The sequence below is a fragment of the Portunus trituberculatus genome, chromosome 48 (assembly GCF_017591435.1).
Source record: "Portunus trituberculatus isolate SZX2019 chromosome 48, ASM1759143v1, whole genome shotgun sequence".
In the NCBI taxonomy this organism is placed as follows: domain Eukaryota; kingdom Metazoa; phylum Arthropoda; class Malacostraca; order Decapoda; family Portunidae; genus Portunus; species Portunus trituberculatus.
In genome coordinates, this window is record NC_059302.1 from 20,115,887 (window position 1) to 20,129,153 (window position 13,267).

A 13,267-nucleotide genomic window follows, 5' to 3' on the forward strand; every position below is an offset into this window, starting at 1 on the left:
GTATCAGAGATGTAAATGTTGCCTGGGTGACGTAGCACTGATGATTGGTGAAAGGTTTTCCAACATTACCACTTAACTTTTCTTTAAATATTCTTCTTCTCCCTCCACTCAGGTAATATATTTCGATAAATGTAATACTATTAAATTACTGTTTGGTTTTACAGTGTTAGAGGCTTTCAGAAATGAGATTAATGTTAATTTGATTATTTGTGTGGCCTTTCCTCGCCAGCTGGCCAGTGTTGGAGGCGGCAGAGAGGCAGGCGGCGCTCTTGGCGGGCACCTGGCACCATGCAGACCAACCAGCGGGAATTCCTGGGCAGAGCGGAGGATTTTGCAGACCAAGTGAGTGAAATAACAAGCAGGCAGTGCATTGCTTCACAAGGCGTGGAGTCTGTACACTTACATATGCCTGGCTGAGACGGGCAGGCGGGTAGGCCGGCCAGGATTTTCTCATCTGAAGGTTGGTTGTGTCTTAGACCAGCTGACCCTCTCTCCTGATCTGGTCGACTGGAAAATACGGCCTTGACTTGACTTAGTGGATTTACTTACATGTGAGTAGTTTATATTAAGGTGTTCAGGTGACGAGATTAAGGATTGTGACATGACCCACATGATGGTGAACAGAACCTGCTGACCTACTTGTGTTTGCCTGACTGTATGATGGTCTGACCCAGCAGGTCACCCATAATGCTGGCAGGATGCAGCTGACCTAGTGTAGTAACCAAATCCTGTCTTTGTGGCTGAGGAGCGTATGGTCACCCATACCTGCCTGATTTGTTGAGCTGACCACTTTGATTTGTTGATTGAGACCATGGTGGGATATGTTTGTATCGGTACTTCTACACTAGTCTGTAATATTTTTTCATTACATAGAATGCTTACTTAACGTGGCATCTGGAAATGTTTATTGTGGTTGGTTACTTCAGTTAAGATTACATAATGAATTAGAATTTGTTACTTTAAAGCTCAGACTGATCATCAAATTTGCTAATGTTTTCTATACACTTATTTGCTTATTACTATGCTAAGCAGTATCATTCTGCATCTTGGAAACCTTTGAATTGCATTTATATTTGGGAAAACATAGTACACAGGTGATTTGCATGACCAAACAGTACCATATTGAGAAGGCCATCATCTCACGGCTCCCAGTTTCCTCTCACCACTGCAAAAATGGGATAAGTCTTGTCAATAAGGTTGATGAATACTGTTAGTGATCCACAGCGTCAGCACTCTGCAGGGTTGAGAGTTAGGTTTGGTAAGGATTAATTTGGTAAGTGATCAAACATTAAGATTTACCTTGGAATTAGAAAAAGAAAAATAATAATTATCGATTTCTAGAAAGTAAAATTTATCTTGAGAAGAAAAGCATGAATGATTGGCCAGAAAAGTAGAAGTTAGTATTTGAGAAAGACTCACAATATTACTGCCATTAATACCTTTGGGTCTATTGTAGTGTTGAGCAATATTTGGCACAAAGTTGTGACAGTAAATGCAGACAATAGGATTGTGTTGGTATTATAGCCGTTCCCAAAAATGCATAAATGTCTACATACAGACTAACCTAATCTTATCTTATCTGCCTAAACCTAACCTTGCTTCATTTAATGTGGCAGAAACAGCTGTGTTTGGCTTCAGCTTTGTGTGTTACCTTGTGGACTGAACCTCAGATTGGCATTATAGATTGTGAGCTCTTAGATTTCAGTAATTCATATATCTGATCACCAGTATGAGTTCTATCATGGATGCTCTACTGTTTATCTTTTTGCTTTTCTGAGTTTTTGTCATCCCTTTTAGGAATTTTGGTGAAACTTTTATTGTTGCCTTAGATGCATCAAAAGCTTCTGGTAGTGTGGCACAAAGCTTTGATTTCCAAAATACCCTCCTACAGCTTCTAACTATGCTTTTCTCTGTAACTTATCTCAAATTTCCTTTCTGACTATTCTATTGCTACTGTGGTAGACAGTCACTGTTCCTCAAAGTCTATTAACAGTGTTGTTCCTTAGGGTTCTGTCCTGTAACTAACCACTTTTCATCAATGATCTAAACCATACTTCTTTTCCTTTTGAACTCCTGTACTGATGATACCATCCTGCACTTTTCTATGTCTTTTTGATAGACATTCAGCCCTTCAGGAATTAAACAGTTCATGCAGACAAGCCAGCCACTAAATGACTGATTTCTGATCTCTAGAATTTCTGACAGGGCAGAGCAAACTTACTATTGTTCAATATTCAAAACTCATTTTCTCCATCTATCAACTCAGCATAACCTTCCTGATAACTATCCTTGCTTCTTCAATGGAACTTAACTCTCCCCTTTTACACTGAACTCCCCCTCCTCCTGCTTCAATGCGCAAGATTTTCTATTTTTCACAAACCTATTCTATCTCTCTCTCTAATGGAAGAGTTAACCAACATTTTCAATCATTCTTTCCCTTTTCAGTGAATTTAACTTTTTTTTTTTTTTTTTTTTTTTTTTTTTTTTTGCTTAATACCATACAGTCATCACATTTCCTATAAGTTTCTTAAGCACAGTCCTATAGTCCATCATTCTCTTCAGTTCAGCTTGTCTTTTATTATTTTAGGTACCCATGTTTTGCTAGAAACAGACCCTGCTCATCACTGGCCTCTCATGTTAATTTCATTGAGAGTCCTTCCCATTTGCCCATCACTTTATACATTCTTTCATTAACCAGTTTGTATTCATATCCATCATTATCATCTTTTTAACACTCAGAAATTTGTATGAGTATTCACCAAGTTTCAGAATATTTAAACTATTTTGACATACAATAGAAAACTCCTAGTACTTACATACATATAACAGATACAGTACATGAGGCTCAGCAGCACACTCACAGAAGCTTTCAATCCCACCAGTTCCTGCGGTACAGCAAGAATTACCTGCCTCATGTAGCACGACTGTGTCTGGTCAGCACCTTCCTGGAGGATGGGCTTCGCATGTGGTGGCAATGGCATGAGCAGCGTGAATACATGGACATCTCATGGGGCTGTGGCTACTTCCTGGCCACTGTCTTTGTCTTGGTGAACCTGGTTGGTCAGCTGGGAGGAGTGTTCATGGTGCTCTTTCGCAAAAAGGTTGAGGTGGCATGTGGCCTCCTCCTCTTCATTGTGGTTCTGCAGGTGAGTGGGCTGGAATATGGAAGTGGGACTAAAAGCTAATATATTGTATACACACACACACACACACACACACACACACACACACACACACACACACACACACACACACACACACACACACACACACACATTTTTATAATAAGGATTGACTTTTTTTTTATAGTTTTAACACTGATGTGTGTAAAGTAAGTCATGATATGAGATTAGGGATAATTTTAGAGAGAATTTTCAGCAGTTTATTGTGAATTAATATATGAAGTTTTATGGACATTATATTGATAATTACATAGCTTTTGTTAATGTCAACATTTGGTTTTCAGGAGTTCCTTTGATTATTATAATATATTATTCAGTCCATGGCTGTGCTTATATGGGTAGAATGTCTATTAACATGTGTCTGTCCATGAAAGCTTCTGCCTGTTGGTGACAGGTAACCATCATGAAGGGTAGGCAGTCATTCTGTTTCATACATTCATGTCCTGTATGACAGCCTACTCTGTCACTGTGCACTTTATAGCAAAGCCTTCAAGTATAGAAGACAATGAAATGGTGAGCCTTATTTCCATTCCAGACTATTGCGTACCAGATCTTGTGGGATATGCAGTTCCTGTTCCGTAATCTGGCACTGGTGGGCGGCCTGGCACTAGTGTTGGCTGAGAGCAAGAAGGAGGCACGGTCAATCTTTGCTGGTGTGCCTTCACTGGGGGAAAACAAGCCCAAGACTTACCTCATGTTGGGAGGACGCATCCTTCTTGTGTTCATGTTCCTCACTCTTGTCAGATTTGAGTTCTCCATCATGCAGGTGAGGAGAGCCACTAGTAGTGGTGCTGTACTTTACCTTTCCTCAGAGAAGTATGACAGCTGGTGTCTTGGCCTCCCAGTGGAAGTTCTTTTGCTCCTCAAGCTTAGGTGTATAATAGTGTAGTACAACATATATTTTGCTTTTGTATAATTACAACAACAAATCTTATGGAAAAATGCAATTACTGTGATGAATTAAATAAGAATACATGTACAAAACACACACATACTAAGCATGCATATAAAGCTACATACTTATATACATACAGGTGCAATAGACTTTCATTTCAATTACCATTGCAAGACTGAGGCTTAGGCTGTGTGTGTGAATGGGGTGTTTGCTCACCACCACCCACACTCTCCTTTGTTTGATAAATGAGATAGATACCTGGTAGGTCATGTTATGTTTGATAGATGTGAAATTTGATATAACTGGTTTATCGTATTTATATTTTGCTCCTTCACAAATTTGGAATCACATGTATGTTAAAAAGTTACAGTAAGACTTCACATCTTGATATTCATAAGTTAGCAAAAACATTACTTGGAATGGATTATGTGAATATTTTAGTAGAATTATGGTATGTCAAAAGATTGGCCAGGTTATGGGCTGCTATAGTCAAACCACGCTCTGGTGTCACTTTGGGTGTGGATGCTGTGGTAAATCCCCGGCTTGCCACTATGCCAAATCAGCCCCAACACACATCACTTCATGTCATTCGTCACCTATTTACTAATTAATCTTATGTTTTATTTCCCATTAAATATTTTTTTAGATTCAATAAGGGTTTGTAGTGTTATGAATGCACTGTAGTATTTTAATATAGATAATAACAATTAGTATACATACATAAATAGCACGACACATGGCAACACTATTTTGCGGGGTTGTCAGGTAGGTCTAGGAAGGCAGGCAGGTCAGGGGTCGGGGATTAAGGTGGGTCAGGGTCATTCATTTATCACCTGGCCACCCACTCAGCAAGATGGAAGGAAGCGTCACGAATCGTGGTGGACCAATACACAGCCGAGAGAAGGAACTTATATACAACGTATATAACTACTTCTTAGAACTTTGAATTATACCTCAGTGGTGGTGTGGAAAATAAGTCGAAAGCAGAATAGGTATGTTATATTATTTAGAAAGTTTTTGGGGAGTTTTCTTTACCCTTTTCTACAAAATTATGCAGAGAGAGAGAGAGAGAGAGAGAGAGAGGTGGTGGGGTGGTGTAGACTTAAAAGGGTCAGGCGATCTCTAATCCTTTTTAATTGCCCTAGTACTTGGAGAGATTTGGCAACGCTGTAGCTGGGAAGTCCCCTTTTCCGACCCCACCCAGAGTGACTCCAGAGCGTGGTTTGACTATAGTCTTTAGTCCTCATTGCTGCTATCACTGGCACCATCTTACTTATCTTCCTCTTCCTAAACCTTTCTACCATTGGAACCAAGTTAAGCAGATCATAACTAGTTGCTTGATAAGATCCTTTGCCTGCACAGGTTATGTCTTCAATAGTTTTCAGATGGAAGGATCTGTTCTTAAGCTTTATTTGCTGCCACAATTTCAGTGTAGGGCAGAGAGATACTTTTCTTTACCTACTGACTCTTCCTCCCTCTGGTTCCACAGATATTCCAGATAGTCATTGGTGGCCTACTGATGGCCCTTGTGGCAGTGGGCTACAAAACCAAGCTGAGCGCCTTCCTGCTGGTGCTTTGGCTAACCGTGTTCAATGTTTATGTCAATGCCTGGTGGAGCATTCCTTCATACAAGCCAATGAGAGACTTCCTTAAATATGACTTTTTCCAGGTGAGTGATTTTGAGAATGGTGAAGAGAAATTATTTTGCAAGGAGAAGGGGGAAGAGAACTTTAAAAGAAATGTTTATTGTCTTGATGTGTGGTAATGTGGGCCATGAACCTGTCCCTTTCCATCAGGGACCGATGAGACAAACAGTGTATATGGTGTCTTTGTGAATCTGTGCTGTCAAGTCTGCTGGAGTATAAACAGATAGGTTATTAAAATTTCAACAGTGTAAATGATGCATTTGGTTCTTTGTTTGGGCCACCCTATGTGGGATCACAAGGGTAGTATAGCGATAGATATATTATTAGTATGCGGAGTGTAGAGTAAAAAAAAAAAATATATATATATTAAGTATGGAGATGTGTGAAATAGATAATATTTCTTCATAATCATCTTTTGTGTGTTTGTGATATTGGATTTCATGCTTTTATATTGTGTGCTCTCCTGATAATGGAGTTTCCTGCCTGATATGAATCTTATTTGTTATGAACTTTACAGCATTATCACATCTCTTGTCTCATTCTGTACTAGAGTGTGTGTGTGTGTGTGTGTGTATTTACCTAGTTATATATTACAGGATTCAAGCAGGGCTCAGTGACCTGTACCCATATCTACTTTTATCCAACTTTTCCTTAAATTTATGCACACTTTCTGCTGGTAAAATCTCTTCACTCAATCTGTTCCAGATGTCCATCGTCCTACATGGAAAACTAAACTTTTTAATGTTCCTCAACATTGACTTTTTCATAATCTTCTCAGAGTGTCCTCTTGTCCATCTAACTCAGTCTTCAGTTAGTGATACCAGGTCTTGTCTACTTATCTTTTCCTTACAGTTCACTACCTTATACATCGTTATTAGATCTCCTCTCTCCCATCTATCCTTCAAAGTTGGTAGTACCATTTCCTTCAGTTTTTATTCATAGGAAAGATATTTTATTTCTGACACCACATTTGTAGTTATCCTTTAGATTGTTCCTAGTTTCTAGTTTCCTGATGTTCTTTTGCATGTGTGGTGACCACACCACTGCTGCATATTCTAGTCCAGGTCTTATTATAGTTGTTATGATCTCTTTCATCATACTCATATCCATATAATAGAACGCCACCATAATATTCATTAGTGTCTTGTATGCTGAAGCAGATAATCCATTTATATGCCTTTCCAGAATCACGGTGTCTTGTATAACCAAACTCAGGTCTTTCTTTTCCCTCCTTTTCATTATAACCTCTTCTCTTATTTTGTATTCCCATGTAAGTCTTCTATTACTTTTACCGTTTCCAGCACATGGCATTTCCTGGTATTAAATCCTAATTTCCACTTTGGTTCCATTTCCAGAAATTGTGAATGTGCGTGTATTTACCTAGTTGTAGTTTTACAGGGCCTGGGCTTTACACTCGTGTGGTCCCGTCTCCATATCTACACCTATCCAATTTTTCTTTAAAACTATGCACACTCTGCTGGCACCACTTCCTTACTCAAACTGTTCCAAGTCTCAACACATCTTTGCGGGAAACTATATTTTTTAACATCTCTCAGACATCTTCCCTTCCTCTGTTTTTTACTATGCGATCTTGTGGTTTGAATGTCATATTCTTCTCTCAGGATTAGTTTCTCATTATCTACTTGATCCATTCCGTTAATGAATTTATAAACTTGTATCAGATCCCCTCTCTCGCTTCTCTGTTCCAGGGTTGATAGATCCATAGCCTGTAGTCTCTCCTCGTATGTCATCCCTTCAAATTCTGGAACCATTCTTGTAGCCATTTTTTGTAGTCTCTCCAACTTCCTTATGTGTTTCTTTTTATGGGGGGTCCATACAACTCCTGAATATTCCAATCTGGGTCTTATTATAGTACTTATCAGTTTCTTCATCATTTCTTTGTCCATGTAGTGAAATGCTAATCCAATATTCCTTAGCAAATTACAGTAAGGTCCCAAGTTACGTCAGAGTTACGTTCCTGAAACATGACATAAGTCAATTTTGTACGCAACTCGAGTTTTTGTACTTTCAAAGCATATTATCGAGTTTTCAACCAATCATTTTTTATGGTTATTCAGGTAAGTAAAAGGTTATATTGTTATATTGGTATATTATTTACAACTATGTAGGAATATATTGATTAGGGCCTCAAACGCGAAGGACTGCAGGTTGCCGAGAGGGGCGGCCTGAGGCCGCCAGGAGGGTGGGCAGGTCGAATGTTGTGACGGCCAGGCCAACAGCTGGGAGCTTTGTGGAGTGCGGTAGGAGTAGAAGTGTTATACACTCAACCCTCAATTTGCCGGACTAAAAGGGGGGAAGGCTTGTCCGGGAATGGCAAATGTCCGGCAATGGAAAATGTCCGGGGTCTACCCCTTGCGGACTTTACCCTATACAGGTTGAACCCGCTTTAACGGCACGCGATTTACGGAATCCCGTGTTTAACGGCAAAATTTCCGGTGGGAACAGTGTTGTCTTTAACGGGATTTCGGCACCTGCACCAGCTGTACCAGGAAGTTGGAAAATAAATCAGGCGTTTTTGTTCAGAAAAACAAAACTGAGGAGAAGAAAGAGACTTTGCACCAGATGTGGAAGACAAGAGAAAGAAAAATAAAAGAAAGGCAGGATCAGGAAGAATAGAAGTAACAGGAGGTGCCGAGGCAAAGGCAAAACCTCCGACGACCATCATCATCATCATCATCTCACCATGTGGGGCCGTAACACATGCCAATGCCGCCGACAAGCACGTAAGCACAACACTCGTGTGACACGGCAGACTTGTTTACAGTCCAGTACTAGACGTGTATGTCCGCCCGCGCTGCCATCTATAGTGCCCGATTTGCGAACTTTGTCTGGCGCGGTAGTTTGAAATCGACTTGTCCCGGACTTTTTTTTTTTTTTTTTTTTTTTTTTCCACAGACTCTTGTCCGGCAAATCCGAAATCCGGCAAATGGAGGTCCGGCAAATCGAGGGTTGAGTGTATAAGTAAAAGGTTATATTTTTATATTACTTACAAGTATGTAGGAATATGAAACACAAGCTTGTTTTTGTTGTTGATTAGGGCCGCGAACGCGAAGGACTGCATGTTGCCAGAGGGGTGGACGCCTGAGGCCGCAAGGAGGGTAGGCAGGTTGAATGTTGTGACGCCCAGGGTGGACAGCTGGGAGCATAGTGCAGTGCGGTGGGAGTAGAAGCGTGGGCAGCGGAGCAGGAAATGCAATAGGAAAGGGCAATAGGGATCAGCAGACAGGCGCAGATGGTGCAAGTGAGCTGCAAGTGTCGTGTGGCCCAGATGAAGGCTCCGGAGTTGTTATTGTTGTGATAGATGCGTGAGCCCTCAAGGTCGTCAACCTCCCCGTTGTCATGGTAACGGGCTTCCCATTTTCTTCTTCACTCTCTTACACACAGCTGCTGCCTCCCTTCTCATGTCTTTTAATTATGTCCACTTTTTCTTGTAGTGTAATGGTTTTCCTTTTCTTAGCATTACTGCTATCACTCAGGAGTTTTCTTTTTGGTGCCATTGAGCAAGATACTAAGATAGTCAGCAAACGCAGATGTAGGAACACTCTTGCCAGGGGCGACGGTGTGGTGGAACTGAGGTACATAGTGTTATTGTATTCAAGCGTGAGGTGGGCGGTGTAGCGGATAACCACTAGTGACGCCTGGCGGCCAACAATAACAATAAACCCCGCGCTTTACGATTTATGAATTTTCAATTTTTTAAATCTTAAATTGCCTTATAGTGGACTGACGTAAGTGCGAGTTTGGCGTAACTCGAGACCGACTTAACCCGGGACCTTACTGTATATGTCTCTCTGAAAATTCTATCATTATCGCTTACCGGTTGATTGTTTTCTTCCATCGTCACTCCCAATTCCTTTTCCTTTTTACTTTCTCTAGTTCTACTCCATCTCCCCTCTTATAGATTCCCACTGGTCGTCTTTCATTCTTTCCCATTTCCATGACATGGCTTTTGTCCACATTGAATTCCATCTCCCACTTTTTACTCCATTTCCAGATCTTATTTAGCTCTTCCTTCAGTATTTCACAATCCTATTTTTGCTTTATAACTCTGCCCAGTTTCGAATCATCCGCAAACAGATTTATGTAGCTGTTCACTCCCTCTGGCATGTCATTTATATATATGAGAAAAAGTATTGGCACCAATACTGACCCCTGTGGCACTCTGCTTTCTACTGCTCTCCACTTGGACTTCATATTTTTAACTACCGTCTTTATTTCTCTCCCCCCTCAAATAATTTTCCATCCATTTCAATATGCTTCCTTTTAAGCCACCCTTCTCCTCTAACTTCCACAGTAATCTTGCATGTGGCACTTTGTCAAACGTCTTTTTTAAATCAAAATAAATACAGTCAATCCATCCCTCTCTCTCTTGTACTCTGTCAACTATTCTTGAGTAGAAACTCAATAAATTTGTTACACATGACTGACCTTTTCTAAAACCAAATTGGCTATTGATAATAATTTGTTGTCTTCAAGAACTTGATCCATTGTTTCTTTATTACTCTTTCATGCATCCTGCATATTACACTAGTTAGTGATATCGGTCTGTAATTTAAAGGTTCTTCCTTCCTTCCTTTCTTACATATGGAAACCACCTGCGCTCTTTTCCATTCTACTGGTACTGTTCCATTTTCTATTGAGCATTTTATGATGTAGATAGGACTTGCTAGTTCTTCCCTACATTCTTTTAATATTCTGTCTAAGACTTCATCCAGTCCCATTGCCTTCTCTTCATCTAATTCCGTCATCAACTCAATTTCTTTCAAGCTTGGTTACTTTAAATCTCTTCCATATAGACGGTCTCTCTATTACCCTGTGGTCTTCCAAATTTGGATTCCTTAGTAAAGACCTGAAATTTATAATTGAACAGTTCTGCCATACTTTTTGGGTCTTCCACCATCCCGTTCTCTCCTTTTAACATTTCTATTGTTTCTTTTTGCTTTATTTTTCCATTTATGAATCTGTAGAACAATTTCGGTTGCTCCTTACATTTTTCGACATGTCCTTTTCATAGTTCCTTTCCTCTTTCTTCCTCACCTTAGCATATTAATTTCTCACTGCTTTGAAGTTTTCCTTATTTTCTGGATTTCTATTTCTCCTCCACCTTTTCCATGCTCCATCTCTCTTCTCCTTTGCCCTAGCACACCTTACGTTAAACCAATCTTTCTTTTCTTCTTCTTTAGGTGTACATTTCGGGACATATTCCCTGACTCCGGTTTTGTATATTTCCAAAAATAAGTTATATTTCTCTTGCACCCTCTGAGTTTTCCATCTCCCAGTTAACGTTTTAAAATAGTTCTTGAGGTTCTTGATATCAGCCTTTCTGTAGTTTAAGCGGTCTCCTTTGTATGATTCGTCTCTATCTTCCTTTCCCTCTTCTATATCCATTTCTAATATTACATGGTCACTCTTTCCCAATGGGCACTTGTATCTTATATCAGGGTTCATTTGTATACCCCTTGTAAAAACCAGATCCAATCTTGCTGGCTCATCGTTTCCTCTAAATCTTGTGTTTTCCTTTACTCTTTGGTCTATCATATTATCTATCATTAGATTCAGGAATCTTTCTCCCCAGGCTTCTTCCCTCCTACCACTTTCATAATTTTCCCAGTCCACCTCCTTACAGTTGAAATCTACTAATATCACTTTTCTCCTTTCTTTAATGACTCTCGTTAGACTCCTTATTGTGTCATTCTTGATTGGTCCATGAATTTGTTTTTGGTGGCACATATGTTCCAATGATTGTTAACTCTTTTTTATTAATATGTATCTTAATATACAGTACTTCTGCTTTTCCTTCCCCACACTCCACTTGGTTTACCACCATCTCTTTCCTTAACATCATCATGACTCCTCCTCCTCCTCCTTTATCCACTCTGTCTCCTCCATATATTATATCTATTATCCATGTCTATTTTTATTACCTCATTTAATTTTGTTTCAACCAGGCATACAATATCCAGTTCTTCTTTCTTTATGTATTCTCTTAATTCTAATTTACTTGATAAAATCCCATCTATGTTCATTTACATAATTTTTAATCTCTTGCTCTTATCACCTTTAGTTAAACTTGCTCCATTTTTTTCTCTTCCTTCTCTTTTATATACCATTTCCTTATCCTGTCTCCTAGAATTCTCCATGCATGTGTATGATAGATTGTTATCATGTATTTACTTTTTGACAGACCTTATCCGTGATTGGTGGCCTACTGATGCTCATCTCCTTGGGTCCTGGTGGTGTCAGTATGGATGAGCATAAGAAGCAGTGGTAGATGGCAGCAGCAATAGTAGCAGCTGCAGGCCTGGATTTTATCTCTCTTTTTAGTGCTAAAGCCACAAAACATTTTTAAGCTAAGAAAACATTTCAAAAATTTACATTGCACTTTTTTAAGGTTTCCACTTGTTATTACATGAGTAAATTATTAAAGATTATATTTGAGTTTATATGTGAAGTAAAGTATCTAATGTTAAATGTTTTAATGAGTTATCCTGTCATCAGGCTCACACACCATCTTTTTATGTTAATTCAGTAAATATTTTAATATAATGCTATTGATTTGTGAATGTTGATCAGAGAGTTTGGCATCTCCCTCGTTTGGCAGAAAGAGTGCCTGTCTGTGTTTGCTCCTTTGTTATTTAATGGTGGCCTTGGTGTGAAAGCTGTGATGGGAGTGCATCATGGGGGTGCTGCCTGGCACATGGAGGCCCATGGCTCACAAAAGGCTCACCTCAAGTTCTGCTTCTTGGTGTTTCTAGGGGTTATGGTTAATCTCATACTGAGCACAATGTTCATATAAACTGTGTTTGTACATGTGTGTGTGTGTGTGGGTGTGGGTGGGGGGGTGGGGGGGTCATTGTGTTGTGGATGTGCATGAAAGTGTGTGTGTGTGTGTGTGTGTGTTTTGGTAGGGGTGACAGACAATGTGCGTCTGGTTCTTTTATCGTATAATTTATGGTTTCTTTGATCAGTTCTCATTACAGTTTGAAAATTTTGACCCATTGGTTCTTTCCATCCATGGGTCTGTCTTAGCCTGCCCAGTGCAGCCATACTTCAGAGCAAGAAAGGTCTTGTATTCTGTGAACTTTCATAAAGTACACCTTTAAATGAATGTAAAAAAAAGGGTTAGTTTTGTAGAAAAAATCAAATGTAAAAAAAAGTTTCCACGAGTTGATTAACACCTTTTAGGACCTTTTTTTCACATGAAATTTGTTTTATATGTACTGATATTTTACTAAGCAGTTCAATTGATGGTGTTGATGGAAATATTTGTAACTTTTGTTAGTAGGATATTAATAAAGATTATTCATAGGTTTTGTTTAACATCATTTTGCAAGTATATTATATATGTAATGTAACACTGATGTGCTGAGCACTGACAAGGAGGGACAGTGTCATGGTAAATAGGTACAACTATTGAAGTATGAACTGTAGTTTCACCATGCTAGTGGAATGTGGGACAAGAGGAATGACTATTAAAGTGTCACTGAGTACAGTTAGGATACACACTTCAAGGCTGCACAAAT

At 39.4% G+C, this 13,267-nt stretch overlaps 1 protein-coding gene across 1 annotated transcript; it reads left to right on the top strand.

Annotated features, from left to right (window-relative positions):
- LOC123498977 (surfeit locus protein 4 homolog) lies at window positions 1-13,052 on the top strand. Its single transcript, XM_045246604.1, has 6 exons — window positions 1-112; window positions 230-342; window positions 2,883-3,146; window positions 3,718-3,948; window positions 5,567-5,746; window positions 11,929-13,052. The coding sequence occupies exons 2-6, from the start codon at window positions 289-291 to the stop codon at window positions 12,013-12,015; spliced, it is 816 nt and encodes a 271-aa protein (XP_045102539.1). The 5' UTR covers window positions 1-112; window positions 230-288; the 3' UTR covers window positions 12,016-13,052.
- The last annotated feature ends 215 nt before the right edge of the window (window positions 13,053-13,267 follow it).